A 15,976-nucleotide genomic window follows, 5' to 3' on the forward strand; every position below is an offset into this window, starting at 1 on the left:
GAGGGGATACAATGAAATTAACCAGTGAGTGGCTGATCCTTTGGGATTGGTAACCTTTAGACCTGGGCCTAAAAACAAGCCTGTGGTAGATGAATGTACTAGGGCTGATCTACTCAGGAATTTGTTTCCTTTAAGAAAAGTTTTTTCCCCCCCAAGACTCAGAAAACTATATCCTAAGTTAAGAAGTGAAAGAATCAAGGTAGGGGCAAAATGCCATTCCTGTATAATTTTCTAAGCTACCTACATAAAACAACACAAAACCCCTCAAATCCAGCGTTTTAATTCCATGTCCCAGTAAATCAGAAACATCCATTTCATATGCCAGAACATGAGGAGACGGTGTGGTTGTCAGAGTATCAACCCTGACTGCTTATTCGAAAAGCCTAGCATCCAAGAAAGGCTTGATAATCTAGAAACCAAAATTGTACTTGTCAAAATTCATTATGTGTATATACTTCAAACGTTTGCATTTTATTGCTTTTAAATTATACTTAATTTGGCCGGGCGCGGTGGCTCAAGCCTGTAATCCCAGCACTTTGGGAGGCCGAGACGGGCGGATCACGAGGTCAGGAGATCGACACCATCCTGGCTAACACGGTGAAACCCCGTCTCTACTAAAAACTACAAAAAAAAAAAACTAGCCGGGCGACGTGGCGGCGCCTGTAGTCCCAGCTACTCCGGAGGCTGAGACAGGAGAATGGCGTGAACCTGGGAGGCGGAGCCTGCAGTGAGCTGAGATCCGGCCACAGCACTCCAGCCTGGGTGACAGAGCGAGACTCCGTCTCAAAAAAAAAAAAAAAAAAAAAAATTATACTTAATTTTTAAAAAACATGAAAAAAAGATTGGAAAATGAGAAAGGAATAAAAGGTATGTTATCAGATCCTGTGGCTAAATGAAACTAAATAATCTTTATCTATTGTCTTTATTTTTATTTATTTATTTTTTTGAGACGGAGTCTCGCTCTGTCGCCCAGGCTGGAGTGCAGTGGCCGGATCTCAGCTCACTGCAAGCTCCGCCTCCCGGGTTTACACCATTCTCCTGCCTCAGCCTCCCGAGTAGCTGGGACTACAGGCACCGCCACCTCGCCCGGCTAGTTTTTTGTATTTTTTAGTAGAGACAGGGTTTCACCGTGTTAGCCAGGATGGTCTCGATCTCCTGACCTCGTGATCCGCCCGTCTCGGCCTCCCAAAGTGCTGGGATTACAGGCTTGAGCCACCGCGCCCAGCCTATCTATTGTCTTTAACGGGATCAAAAGCAAGAAACAATAAGCAAAGGCTTAACAAAAAAAGCTGCTAAGCTGCCTAAACACACAATTCCCTTGGAGTATGAAAGGGACCTCAGTAAGTGGTGACGCCCCACCCTCTAATCGATTAACAAACTGTAGTTCAGGTGGCTAAAGTGGGAGGATTGCTTGAGCCCAGGAGTTTGAGACCAGCCTAAGTGACAGAGTGAGACTTTTTTTTTTTTTTTTTTGAGACAGGGTCTTGCCCTGTTGCCCAGGCTGTTGTGCAGTAGTACAAACACAGCTCACTGCAGCCTCAGCCTCCTGGGCTCAATTGATCTTCCCGCCTCAGCCTCCTGAATAGCTGTGACTACAGGTGCATACCACCCTGCCTGGCTAATTTTTTTTTTTTAGACCGTGTCTAATTCTGTCACCCAGGTTGGAGTACACTGGCACGATCAACCCTCACTGCAGTCTCGACCTTCAAGCTCAGGTGATTCTTCCACCTCAGCCTCCTGAGTAGCTGGGACTACAGGCATGTGCCACTGTGCATGTCTAATTTTTTTTTTGTAGAGTTGAGTTTTTGCCATGTTGCCCAGGCTGGTCTCAAACTCCTTGGTTCAAGTAATCTGCCCACCTTGGCCTTCCAAAGTGCTGGGATTATAGGCGTGAGCCACCCTGCCTGGCCTACCCAGCTAATTTTTCAATTTTTTATAGAGATGGGGGTCTCACCATATTGCCCTGGCTGATTAGACCCCATATTAAACAACAACCCACAACCACAACAAAACTGTAGAGAATTCTTGGGGATGATGAACAAGGTCTGATTTTTTTTCCCCTTCCATTATTTTCAAATGGTCTATAATTTAAGAATACCTTGACGTTTTCATCAATATGAAAGTCGTGCATACTCATCCTAGCAAATCAAGACTCTGGCTCTTGGGATTTAGGCATTTCATGGTGTGGGGAAGATTAGATAAATTTATTAAAAACCCAGGCTGAAAAACAAATGTCTTGTCCATCTGGAGATCTTATATTTATTTGAAAACCCAGTTCTGTGAAAGAGCGCACTAAACAGTCATATATCTTCTCTTCAACCAAAGACTTGGAGACAGGGTTCTTCAGGTCAGCACAGAGGCAACGATACATGCATTGAATAGCAGGTCTCAGCACGAATTTCCTCATAAGCATTCCCAACATGAGCCTGGACAATCTTCTTCTTCACATAAGCAAATGAGATGCTGGAAAAGGGAAGAGAGAATAGTAGTAGCTAGGGTCATTCTTAATTTCAAGACATTCTCTCTTTCTCTTTTACTAATAACTGTTGAAATCTAAAACTAGGCCCAAACCCTGCCTCTGTAGTCCTAATATACCAGTTTCTCCCATTACAGATTATAGTTTCCAAACTCCTAATGGACTGAATACTTTACCCTTCTGAAAACAAGATTCCAGTTTCCAGCTAAAAACCTCTAAGCCATTTTGTAGTTAACTGCCTTGAAAGCTGTAAACAAGGCTTTTCCATAAGGTATTGCCAAAGGCTCGAAGGGAGCTAATGTGAGTCACCTCAATTCTCCAACAGCCTGAGTGATCGTGATAGCCTACACTGTCCTGTGCAAGTTGGGTAAAGCTTAGGAAACCATCAAGGCTGAAAGATAATTTTCAAAAGTAAGTTTAGAAAACAGGAAGGTTAGTGTAAATCTCCCTTTCTCTAAGGCCCAAACTAATAGTCTTCCTGAGGTATAAATATATTTTCCTACTAATGGCAGGTTTCTGCCTTAATATTTATCTGAGATTTCTACAAAGCTTTTCCTTAAGTGCTGGTCAGTATCTAACACATAGCATGCTAGATTTGCAACCAGACCTTTAATATAACAAATGATACTGTCCTTATTTTTTTTAAAAGAGTAGAATGAATTGGCTGGGCGTGGTGGCTCACACCTGTAATCCCAGCACTTTGGAAGGCTGAGGTAGGCAGATCGGCTAACGTCCAGAGCTCGAGACCAGCCTGATCAACATGGAAAAACCTTGTCACTACTAAAAATACAAAATTAGCCGGGTGTGGTGGCGCATGCCTGTAATCTCAGCTACTTGAAAGGCTGAGGCAGGAGAATCGCTTGAACCCGGGAGGTGGAGGTTGCGGTGAGCCAAGTTTGTACCATTGCACTCCAGCCAAGAGCAACAAGAGCGAAACTCCGTCTCAAAAAAAAAAAAAAAAAAAAAAAAAAAAAGTCTGAAAATGTGTTTTTGCTTGGGTGGAATTAGGAAACCTTGATTATGTCTCACAATGTCTTCAAATATGTGAGGAACACTCAAAATAAAATGGGGAAATGAAGAATAACAATTTCATGAAATTAGATTACTCCAATCTTTCCCATCTAAAGACCCCCTTTCAACAGTGTTAAGACCCTGGTATAGTAAATGATCTTTGTCAATGGACACAGGCTTGTGGTTAGTCTAACTGACTTCGAAGTCCCTATAAGCACTATATCTTATACACAGACGTTCAATAGCACCATAGAATAAATGAATGTTAAGGCTCCTATGCCAAAAATACTGCCAAAGGAGATGGGGAGAGAGAAAAACCAGTGAGAAGCTTATATTTGTGCTACTCAAAAGTGTCACCTATGGGCCAGTGCCAGTCCACAACTGTAACTGATCCCCAACAAGGAGCTTACATCAGAATGTAAATTAACTCTATCACTAAGCAAACTGCAGTTCAGCTGATGTTTTGGCGAAGACTTTCTTGATGAAAGAAGCATTGAGCAGATAGATTCTGGAGTAAGCTTCCTATCTCCTTATGGACCTATAAAAATTGTTCAGCAGACCAGCCACTTTGAATAACATTAGTAGAGCACGAGTCAAAGAGGAAAGAAAAAGGAATTTGTGGTTATATATGCAGAAAAAGGTTGAAAGAGGGGGAAGTTTTAATACTGTTTAGGTAAATGAAGATTAAACACAAAAGGAAGGAAAAAAGTGAGATGATGTCCTGCAAAAAACATTTGTGAAGTATTGACAAAAAAGTTTCCCTTCTTAATTCTGTTGCACACGCACCTCTGGTCCTTAATCATCAATATACTCAAATGGTTCTGGGGGTTCTGGCTCTTGTTCCTCCTCCTCGATTTTTGGGCCATGTGCTGCCACAGGTTCCACCAGCTCCTCAATGTCTTCACTGGTATCCTTCAGAATGATGATGCCTCCAATAGAGAGCTGAAAACACAGGGGCATGCAGAAGCATAAGCTCCACTCATATTTCAAGCGTGCTCCACAATCTAAATACTTGTTAAATGGTACTTTAAAACTACTTAAATGATTTGGAAGTGAAAAACTGGAGTAGAACTTTACTGGGATAAAGGTAACTGTGATCTATATGAGGTATTTGCAAACTGAACCCAGTAGTAGCTCTAGATAGTATAACATGTGATGCTGTTCTACTTGGATGATGCATCCCAATTTAAGGAGAGTTATTTCCCAGCCATGGCCTTGACTACCAGCCTCAGTCTCACTGCAGGGAGAATGCTTACTGTCCAAATACTGTATCCTAATTCCTTCCTACTCAAGATGTGGTCCTGGGCCAGAAACATCATTATCACCTGGAGCTTGTTAAAAACGCAGAAAAGCTGGCCCCACCCTAGATCTACAGAATCTGCATTCTAACAAGATCCCAGTCAATGTGATGCACAGTAAAGTCTGAGAAGCACACCAGTCTAATGCATACTGTATTATTTGTGAGGCGATAATCATTTTGAACACGAGGAGTATATAATTAAAAGCCAAATTTTTCTCCAGCAATTTCAGAATGGTAGAGAGAATAACATAGATATCCCAGATACCTGAGGGTTTTTCACTTTAATCTATAAATCCACGTGATGCAAGCTGATGAAAAAATACACGGGAAACAAAAGGGAAGTAGATTGTAGCAGCAATTCTATTAAGCCCTCTCCCAAACATATTACAGAAGGTAAATTCAAACACTAAACTATTCACCCCTCTCTGGTGTGCTAATCTTATTCTATTTGCTTGCCTGTGTCAAAGGAAATGGAAAGCTGCTCTATGTAATTAAATCAGTCAACAGTGGCAGGGCACATCTGGAAAAAAGCATATTTCTACCAAAGCACATTACTGGGAAGGAAAAGAAGCACAAGTACATTAGTTAAATGAGTCACATATGTGTAAGCATCTCTGCAGTTCAATCTAATCCGATTTTTACTCATCAGAACTCTGCCCTGCGATGCTATAAAACTGGTGTGCTTCGTGAACTCCAAACTATTTCCCTTCTCCCAACACACACATAACTATATATTTTTCTACAACCCCTTCCCTTAAAGTTTGCTTTCCTTGAAGAGGATCCATTTTATGAATGGACCCTGCCTTTACTGCCGGTACTCCAAGAATGGAGTATAGGGCCACTGTCCTAATCCTCCATAGCCTAAAAGTTTACTTGAACCTAATGGACCAAATGGAGATGAATCTCCTACCAAACAGAAGAAAATACCCATGTTCACACGAGGACTTTCTATTTTTTGGAAAATGTGGATCCAGGTTATGCTATTTCATGCTTAACTGGAATGAAATAATCCAACTTAATCAAAGGAGGGCCTCATCATACAAAAACAACAGTTAACAACAACAACAACAAATCCCAAAACTAATAATCCAAATCAACACATGGAAAGGGCTATTTATAGTTATACATGGTCTAGGTTTGTTAATGCTTTATATGTTGGTGAGAAAGTTCACACCCTCTATGCATAAGATACATGATTTTTTGTTCTCTGGGGAGGCTAATTACAATTGTAGATATAGGCAACAAAACATTTCCTCTTGCCTCATGGTGGACAGGAAGCAGGGTAGGAATGTTACATGTTTCCAAAACTATAGCTGCCTCTTTCAAATGCAGTGTCTGAGGAAGGGTCCCATGACCTTGCCACTGAGGTAGGGGAGTGAGCCACTGGACACCCCTTTCTTCACTGCACATACACAGAAGCAGTGTTTTCTTTTTTAAAATGAGACATATCAACATAAAATTCATTCTCTCAAAGTGTACAATTTAGTACATTCACAAACTTGTGCAGCTATTAATACTTCTGTTATCTAATTCAAAAATATCTGCCATCAGCCTAAAGAAACTGTGCGCCCATTAGCAGCCACTCTTCATTCTCCCCTTCCCCTGTCCTTGGTAACCACCAATCTAACTCGTCTCTATAGATTTGCCTTTTCTGAACGTTTCACATAAAGGGAACCATACCATATGCAGTCTTTTATGTCTGGCTTCTTTTACTTAAAATAACGTTTTCAAGGTTCACACACACTGTAGCATATACCAGTAAGTCTTTCCTTTTTATGGCCAAATAATATTCCATTATTATCTCACATTATTCATTCATCAGTTGATAAGACATTTAAGTTGCTTCCATTTTATGGCTATTATGAATCATGCTAATATGAGCATTAGTGTGTAAGTTTTTGTGTGGGCACAGTTTTCCCTTCCCTTAGGTGTGGAATGGAATTGTTGGGTCACATGATAAGACTACATTTAACTTTTTGAGGAACTGCCAAACTCTTTTGCCACTGTGGCTGTAACTTTACTTTCCCACTATTACTCTATGAGGGTTCCAATTTCTGCATATTCTTGTCAATGATTATTATTGTGTGTCTTTTTTATTACAGCCATCCTGGTGGGTAGAACGTGGTATCTTCTTATGGTTTTGTGTTTCTTTTTAAATTAAGAGATAGGGTCTTGCTATGTTGCCCAAGCTGGTGTCCGGTGGCTGTTCATAGGCACAATTATATTGCACCACAGCCTCGAGCTACTGGGCTCAAGCAATCCTCCTGCCTCGGCCTCCCATGTAGCTGGGACTATAAATGGGTATCACTGCACCTGTTATGGTTTTGATTTGCATTTCCCTAAGGAGTAATGATGTTGAGCATCTTTTCATGTGCTTATTTGCCCATCTGTACATCTTCTTTGGAGAAATGTCTATTCAAATCATTTGCCTGTTTTAAAATTAGGTTGTCTTTTTATTGTTGAGTTGGAGGAGCTCTTTATATGTTCTAGATATAACTGTCTTATCAGACAAATGATTTGAAAATAGTTTCTCCTATTCTATAAAGTTTGTATTCCCTGATCTGTATGTCCACTAAAGTCAATGCTCAATTAACTTAGTAGTCAGCTAACAACTGGACAGGAATTTCCTTAAACACTTTGGAACACAAAGTCTCCCACTCTTTGAAGGAGTGTGTGTGTGTGTAGGGCTACACCTTCAACAGGACTCCTCACTTCTTCCTTGCATAGACGTAGGCAGTCTTTTAATTCATAGGTGGACCAACTGCTATAGCTATCTCTGACTTAATTTGAGCAAAGGCTTAGCAATCATTTAGTTTCCTACTGTAGTGTACCAGTGTGCTCATATGGCCTCATGGCATTGAGCATGTGCTTCACTGTCTTACTTCATAATGATCAAAAACACTAGTTATTTCATGTGCTTAGAGTATGCACTAGTTGTGTCCTAATACATCTGTACTGGATTCCCATGCTACTGGCAAGATAAGTTTATAGACACAGTTAGAATATGTTCTCTGTAAAACTGCCACTGAGACGAACCAGGTTGCAGATGAGACAGTGACTGCATTAAAGGTATCCATTGATGATTCCGTCCATTCATTTAACACTACACAGCAACTACTATAGATCAGGCAGTGCTACAGATTAGCATTTACCATTGTTTTAGGTGCTTTACATGTAACAACCTATTTAATCTCCACAACATCAACAGGAGGTAGGTAGCATTACCATATCAATTTTACAGATGAGGAAACTGAAATACAAAGATTAAATGACTTGTCTTAGTCACAGAGCTAATAGTAGAAATAAAAACCCACTTACGCCAAATTCCAGCTCTAAACTACTACATACACTATCTTGCATCCCTTGGCTTTATCTCTTCTAGCTGATAAATTAGTCAGGTTAAGACCCCGGCTCACAATTATAGGTAGGAGTTGTCTTTGACCCACCATCAGGTTGATAAAAATAAGTTTACTCTTGTATAAGGATAAGGATCTAGAAACCAAATCTCTGACATTTTAGACAGATCTAGCATCAGGATGTCTTGGATGGGTCTACTGATGACCCCCTAGTTTTCTACAAGAACTTGGAAGATAAAGGCAGTATCACGCTCATATTTCTGATAAACATTTGTTTCTAACATGAAACACTCTGTCTTGGAATAAATGAGATTCCATGAAGATCCTTTTCTAACTAAAATGCAATGCATTATGACAATGGTGTAATAAAACAGAAAAAAAAAAAAAAGACAATAGTGTAATTACCGTAATAATAAACATTTATTGAGCAGTCCCAAGTCTTGTTCTCAGTGCTTCTTCAATCTGTGCCTCATTTCTTTTTTTTTTTTTTTTTTTTTTTGAGGCGGAGTCTGGCTCTGTTGCCTGGCTGGAGTACTGTGGCCGGATCTCAGCTCACTGCAAGCTCCGCCTCCCGGGTTCACGCCATTCTCCTGCCTCAGCCTCCCGAGTAGCTGGGACTACAGGCGCCCGCCAGGTCGCCCGGCTAGTTTTTTGTATTTTTAGTAGAGACGGGGTTTCACCATGTTAGCCAGGATGGTCTTGATCTCCTGACCTCGTGATCCGCCCGTCTCGGCCTCCCAAAGTGCTGGGATTACAGGCTTGAGCCACCGCGCCCGGCTGTGCCTCATTTCTAAGTCAGGGATGGTAAATCCCTATTTTATACTAAAGAAAATTGAGGCAGAGAGAGATTTAGTACCTGGCCTAAGGCCACTTAGCCTGAACAGTATACTCAAGATTCAAATCCTATATGCTTGGCTGTAGAGTCTATGTTCCTAATCACAATGCTGTATTAGGAACTCCTATGTCGTATGTCTGTGGTAGAAGACGGGAGTTTGTAGGGTTACACAGGGAAAAGAAAAATTCTCCCAAATCTATATGAAATGGAAAATGACATGCTCTCTATTGTTAAATAATTTCTTAGAACTAGTGAGCTTGCTCCAATGCTTTGGAGATTTACCATTCTCTACCGATATTCTATTGTCCTGTGGATTAATATCCCACTGGTATATACAGCTAAGAGCCACTGGTAACTTACTGGTTTGAAAGGCTGGTATCTACAGGTCTCTGGCATGGTTAAGACCTTAAGCTGGGCAGGCATAACTCGGGCTGGGTTATCCAATAACTGGAAGTTTGGCTCAGGTTCTTTTTTCTTCTCTTTTTCTTCCTTTTTCTCTGCCTCATCCTAGAAAATAAAAATTTAAAAAAAGCTCAATAGAAGTTCATTTCTGTTCCACAGAACTGAGTAACATCTGAAGTTTACTGAGCAGCTATAAGGCACAAGAGGTAGTGGTAGGTAGTAATGAAGTACAAGTAAAGTGCTATCAGACTCACAGGAGGGAAAAGTAACTCTGCTTAGAAATGAGAATGGTATTTGACTTGGTTTTACAGGATAAACAGGTTTTTCTACCAGCAGAGATCAGAAAAAGGTCTACCTAAACAAATGATAATCCCTTTGCTTGAAAGGGTCTTTCTTTCTCCTACCCTCATCATCTTGTCTGTGAAAAACCTACTTTGCCCTTCAAAACCTATATTTTAATTGTCATTTCCTCCAGGAACTTTTTACTGATTTGTACCCTTCTATTCTTCCCACAAATGGATATATTTTCTAGAGTTTCTTTCAAGTACAATTTGATGATTCTACATGCTGGGAACAGGATAATTATTTGAAGGAAGCTAAGAGCAAGGTAGAATAATATTCAACTAAGGAAGAATCTCGACCATGACAGAGACAGAGATACTTCAATCCATATGACCACCAAGTTATACCTACCACTTCCATTTTCTCCTCCTCCTTTTTTTCCTTTTCTTTTTCCTTCTTTTTAGCCTTGGCAGTTATAGATAACACAGCAGTAGAAACCTAGGGGAAATGAACAGGGTAAATTGTTGTAATCCCTTATGGACATACAAACATGCAAGCCCTAGAGAACTCAGTCCTACAACACTATTCTACTTCCTAGCAGTAAGTATTTTATATATATATATAAATAAAAAATATATAAATATAAAATCAAATTATATATATAATTATATATATATATATATATATATAAAATCAAAGAATAAATGGGAAAACTAAACAGGACATTTATTGAAATAATTTACTACTCTTGTCATCAAGTGAATCTTTAGTTCTTGGGGGCTTGTGTCCAATATAACTCTTCCCTTTTTTGATCTGTAGCCTACCTTGGATATGAATTTGCTATCATGTACTTCCAAAATTGAGACTTGAGGGTGCTATCGCCTTTTTGCTTTATGGGAAAGCAATGGGAAATAGAACAATTTCCTTCAGTGCTGGCTGTAGAGATATTCTCTCTGGACTACATGTCTTACAATGCCAATACACAGTGTGTGAGTGGTTAGTCTGTATTATTCTCCTTCATGGGTCTCACTGAAAACAAAGGTGAAAAGCTGCGCAATACTAGTGTAAATGCTGACTGTTGCAGACCCAAAGGAGGGTCTGAAACATAGCTGATGAAACAAGATGCTGTCAAGGATATTCCTTAACTGCCACCTCAAATTTGGTTAATTATCCTTACTTATACACAAAATTTACAGCAAATAATCAACAACTGGCCAATATGAACATTATCATGAGAGAAAGAGCCATTTTCCTATATATAAGGTATCAAAAAAGTATAATTTTACTGAGTAAAATTTTATGGGCAAGTAGAACTCTTTAATGTATTATTCTTTGATTTAATACAGGAGTGTCCTCATACACAGTTGGTAGGAGTATAAAGTGATTATGTCCATTTTGAAAGGCAAATTAGTTAATAATTATGAACATAATGTGCATTACTTTTTGATCAAGTAACCTCACATTCAGGATTCTAACCTACAGATATGCTCACACAGTGCACAAATAAATGTGTATAAAGACTTTCAATTTCAGGCTCACTTGTGTAGGGGTAACAAATGAGAAATAACCTTAAATGAATATCAAAGAAAAAACTGGTAAAACAAACAGTACTACACACAGTAAAGGCATTGTTTTGCAGCTCTGGGAAAAAATGGGATCTGTATACATTGAAAGTTTAAAAAAAAAAATATGGTTAATGTGAAAACAAGAAGATGCAGAAAAGTATGTAGAGAATAATTCTATTTGTGGTATAAAAAGTACTGACATGTGCAGAGAAAACCTTCAGAGGGATTCAGAAGTTGTGACTCCTGTGACAATGAGACTTGGATGACCAAGAGACGAAAAGGACTTTTTTTTTTTTTTTTTTTTTTGAGACGGAGTCTCGCTCTGTCGCCCGGGCTGGAGTGCAGTGGCCGGATCTCAGCTCACTGCAAGCTCCGCCTCCCGGGTTTACGCCGTTCTCCTGCCTCAGCCTCCCAAGTAGCTGGGACTACAGGCGCCCGCCACCTCGCCCGGCTAGTTTTTTGTATTTTTTTAGTAGAGACGGGGTTTCACCATGTTAGCCAGGATGGTCTCGATCTCCTGACCTCGTGATCCGCCCGTCTCGGCCTCCCAAAGTGCTGGGATTACAGGCTTGAGCCACCGCGCCCGGCCCGAAAAGGACTTTTACTGCATATTCTTGTGTAATGTCAAATGTTAGCATAAGAAGTTACTCTTAAAACATAAAACACATTTAAAGAAAAAGTAAAATACTCAGTGGCCTATATGTAAGTACAAATGCTGCTTAAAAGGAACAAAGAACCTACCTTTTCCTTTTCTTTTTCTTTTGGTACTTCCAGAGGGGCAGGATATGCAAATGTGGATGGTTTACAGTTCGATTTATACTGAACTTTCGGCATCTGAAGAAATTCCATTAAAATAACATTGGCTTTAAGTATTCTGTGCTCTCCACAAACATACAGATACAAAAGGAGACCAAAGTTTTAATGCAGGCTATATGTTCAACTATGTTATGACTCCTCTCTGAAAGGCATGTCTTCTTTTACTGATTTAGTTTTTAGATTCTTTACAGAATTACCTGCAGTTCTCTATACTTTTCTTAATCTCTGTGCCTTTGAATGGGCATCCCTTTATCTTTATGAACAAACCAACCTGCTTCAATGGGTAAGTCCTATTCATGGTGTGAGCATCAGATCAACTGTTCTCTCCTTTGTAAAGCATTTGATGGTCTATCCCGCATACAAACTGCCATTTCCCTTCTTTGTACCAGACTAATAACTTACACTAGCCTGTATAATCATTACCTAGTGACCAGTTTTAAAATTTTTTGGTCTGAATTTTTCCTTTCTCTCTCTCTCTCTCTCTCTCTCTCTCTCTCTCTCTCTCTCTCTCTCTCTCTCTCTCTCTCTCTCTCTCCCCCTCTCCCTCCCTCCCTCCCTCCCTCTCTCTCTCTCTCTCTTTCTTTCTTTCTTTTTTTTTTTTTTTTTGAGACGAGTCACTCTGTTGCCCAGACTGGAATGCAGTGGTGCAATCTCAGCTCACTGCAACCTCTGACTCCCGGGTTCAAGCGATTCTCCTGCCTCAGCCTCCCAAGTAGCTGGGACTACAGATGTGCACAACCACACCTGGTCTGAATTTTTCTCTATTTACCCAATCTGCATTGATGGAGGATGATAATAAACACCACCATAAGGACAAGGAAACTTATCTTCTCCATCCCATTTTCATTACAAAGAGTAAAAACAGCAATCATAAAATTGTTTGGCAGAGAATAAAATAAGTTATACAGGATGTTTAATTACAATGAGGGATTGGGAAACCAAGGGATTCTTGTTCTGACAATAAAGCTCCTCAATATTTACAAACATGAGCAGTTTTCATACCAAAACACTTAACAAAGGATAACTGGCTGTACAGCTATACTGAAAAATCAATACAAAGAAATATTCTATTTTTGCCAGTTTTAAGCCTAAAACTTTTCCACTCTGAAAATTTAGAACATTTCAACAGTGGTGACAAGATGTAAGAGTTATTTAGAGGTCAAAACGCCTTTTGACTTTTAAAGAACAAGAAGATGAATCATCAAGTCACAGGACTAAGAAAGACCTAAACATAAACTCCACTAAAAAAATATGACTACAAATGTGATCTCAGGGCATGCAGTGCCTTAAATTTCTGACTTAAGTGAGCAGTTTCATTCCAACAGATTCCCTAGCTCCTCACTGTTGGTCTTGTTTTCTGCTTCTACCAAAGGGTCATCCTCCTATTTTGCCTTTTCCCTTTAGTAATAATTCTGTCTTCCATCAACCACTCGAGCATCAGATAACTCTGAAAAACTAAATCTGAAAGATTTAATTTAATCTGGGCATTCTTCCTTGCCCAGATTACTACAATAGCACTGTAATGATTTTCCACTGATACCAGAAAGATCTTTCTAAATGGAAATCTCATGTCCATTTATCATCTGAAATCCTTCAACGGTTCCAAGCCTTTAGTATTAAACAAAATTCATCCGAGTGGTATATAAAGCCTCTTCATATCTTTATATTTAGCCCCCTTGCACACCATTCGTTCTCAACTAATTGAGGTTACACAGCTAGTAAGGAGATACGATTTTCAAAACTTTCAATGACATACACCATTCGAAAAGTTGATGATTCAACTTGAAGGGAAAATGTTATTATAAGATGTTAACTCATCTTTAAAATTTAATGGAAATCCTTGCAAGTGGGTGGTAAATATGAATAAGATACGGTGAATAGGAAATACTACAAAGCTGAGGTCTCACAGACATACCTTTAAGTCCTTGTTAAGGCCAATGACACAGGTAGGGGTATAAGCCAATGACAGGAAGTGTGAAAGAGGAAACCAGAACCAGAACTGGGTAAATACAAGGACGCCAACCACAGAAGGCATATGAGTGTGACCAGTTCTGGACTGTAAGGAGATTGTGACATTATGACCACCTGCAGAAAAAGAGAGAAACCATGAACAATAATAATATTGTCCTATTATTATAGTAGGACAATAATAATGATATCTTTCTTTCTTCTTTTTTTTTTTTTTTAGAGAGACAGGGTCTTACTCTGTTACCCAAGCTTGGGGTGACAGAGTGAAACACTGCACCCAAGTACAGCCGCACGATCATGGCTCACAGAAGCCTCGACCTCCTGGCCTCAGGGGATACTCCTGCTTTAGCCTTCCAAGTAGCTATGACTACAGGTGCGCACCACCACACCTGGCTAACTTTTAAATTTTTTGTAGAGATGGAAGTCTCACTATGTTGCCCAGGCTAGTTTCAAACTCCTAGCCTCATGTGATCCTCCTGATTCAGCCTCCCAAAGTCTTGGGATTACAAGCAAGTGAGCCACCACGCCCAGGCAATAATAAAGATTTGTAAGTGCTGCAGTAGGGAAACATCTGGTGATGATTCTAAAAGCACAATTCATATGTGCAGTCTAATATGCAGTTCTTGGAATTAGTGAGTTATCCAGGCTCTGCAAAATTGGAAGTATACTTTTAACTGGATTCAGCACACATCTTGACTTACTTTCTCTATAGGCAGGCGTTTTTCAAAAACTAGCCCTGAAGGGTATCAAAACTGTGATGCTAAATTAAGTATTAATCTGCATTATGTATTGGTTTTTCATGTGCTAATAAAAAGTAAAGTTTTAGTATATACTTTTTGCACACAATAGCAGAGGCAAGCATAGATACTGTTTGCTTAGTTTTACTCTTTCTGCTTCAATCATATGCAAATACATATTTATAATATACTTACACATTTATAAAAATTTATATAAAACAGTAAAGAATATGTTCTGACTCTTGGTCTTTTAGGTGCTAAGCAGCATAAACATTACTAGAATTTTGAGAAATATCCCTTACAAATTATGAAGATTTATATGCAGCTACATAAAAATCTAAGAAAGCACTGAGCATTACCCTGCGAATTATTAAACCACTTAAATTGGTGGGAGGAGCTCTGACATTAACTAGCCCTGTAATCACGGACAAAACACTTTATTTCTAAGTCCTTTTCTCCCATTAGCAAAATGAGGCGTTGAATTTGAACACTTGAACTAGAAAAAGAAAACTTAACCTCTAACCCTTGATTCAACTGAAATTTTTCTAAGGAAACACAGTATGTAAAAGAATGAAATGAGAGCTGCTTCTGTTTAATCAGAAGTTTGGACTGCTGGGAGAATATATGGCCTGGAACCAGGGATCCCCAAATCCTGGGGCTACAGACCTGTCCATGGCCTGTTAGGAACCAGGCCGCAAGCAGGAGGTGAGTGGAGGGCACGTGGGCATTACCACCTGAGCTCTGTCTCCTGTCAACTCAGCAGTGGCATTAGATTCTCAAAGCAGTGTGAACCTTATTGCGAACCGCGCATGAGAGGGATCTAGGCCGAATGTTCCTTATGAGAATCTAATGCCTGCTGATCTGAGGTGGAAAAGTTTCATCCTGAAACCACCCCACTCTTCTCGTGGAAAAAAAAATTGTCTTCCACGAAACCTGTCCCTGGTGTCAAAAAGGTTGTGGACTGCTGCCCTGGACTATTACTCTACAGAGTGTAGATAAAGTTTGAAAGCCAGTGAACTAGAGCTAAGATCCAAGCCATCAGTTGGGGAGAGCTGGTGAGTCCTTGTAAGGCTGAGATTCTAGGAGGCTATGACAGATTACAAACTCAAATGCCTTTAGGAACGAGTCAAGTAAACAAAGAAGGAGTAAGTGGGCTGGGAGCAGTGGGGACTGAAGCAAACTGGAAAGTACATGTCCTATTTAAAGGGAGCTTGTTACTAGGGGTGTA

The 15,976-nt window shown here is 39.8% G+C and overlaps 1 protein-coding gene across 1 annotated transcript in view; it reads right to left on the minus strand.

Annotated features, from left to right (window-relative positions):
* Nucleotides 1–2,232: 2,232 nt before the first annotated feature.
* Nucleotides 2,233–15,976, minus strand: part of PSMD1 (proteasome 26S subunit, non-ATPase 1) — a 123,919-nt gene continuing 110,175 nt past the window's right edge. The window contains exons 20-25 of the mRNA XM_010362001.2: nt 13,959–14,128; nt 11,969–12,061; nt 10,074–10,160; nt 9,339–9,485; nt 4,274–4,429; nt 2,233–2,463 (exon numbers count right to left, since the gene is read on the minus strand). Of these exons, the coding sequence (XP_010360303.1) occupies nt 4,283–4,429; nt 9,339–9,485; nt 10,074–10,160; nt 11,969–12,061; nt 13,959–14,128 (644 nt within the window). The 3' untranslated portion in view covers nt 2,233–2,463; nt 4,274–4,282. The remainder of the gene's footprint in view (nt 2,464–4,273; nt 4,430–9,338; nt 9,486–10,073; nt 10,161–11,968; nt 12,062–13,958; nt 14,129–15,976) is intronic.

The sequence above is a fragment of the Rhinopithecus roxellana genome, chromosome 14 (assembly GCF_007565055.1).
Source record: "Rhinopithecus roxellana isolate Shanxi Qingling chromosome 14, ASM756505v1, whole genome shotgun sequence".
NCBI classification, from domain to species: domain Eukaryota; kingdom Metazoa; phylum Chordata; class Mammalia; order Primates; family Cercopithecidae; genus Rhinopithecus; species Rhinopithecus roxellana.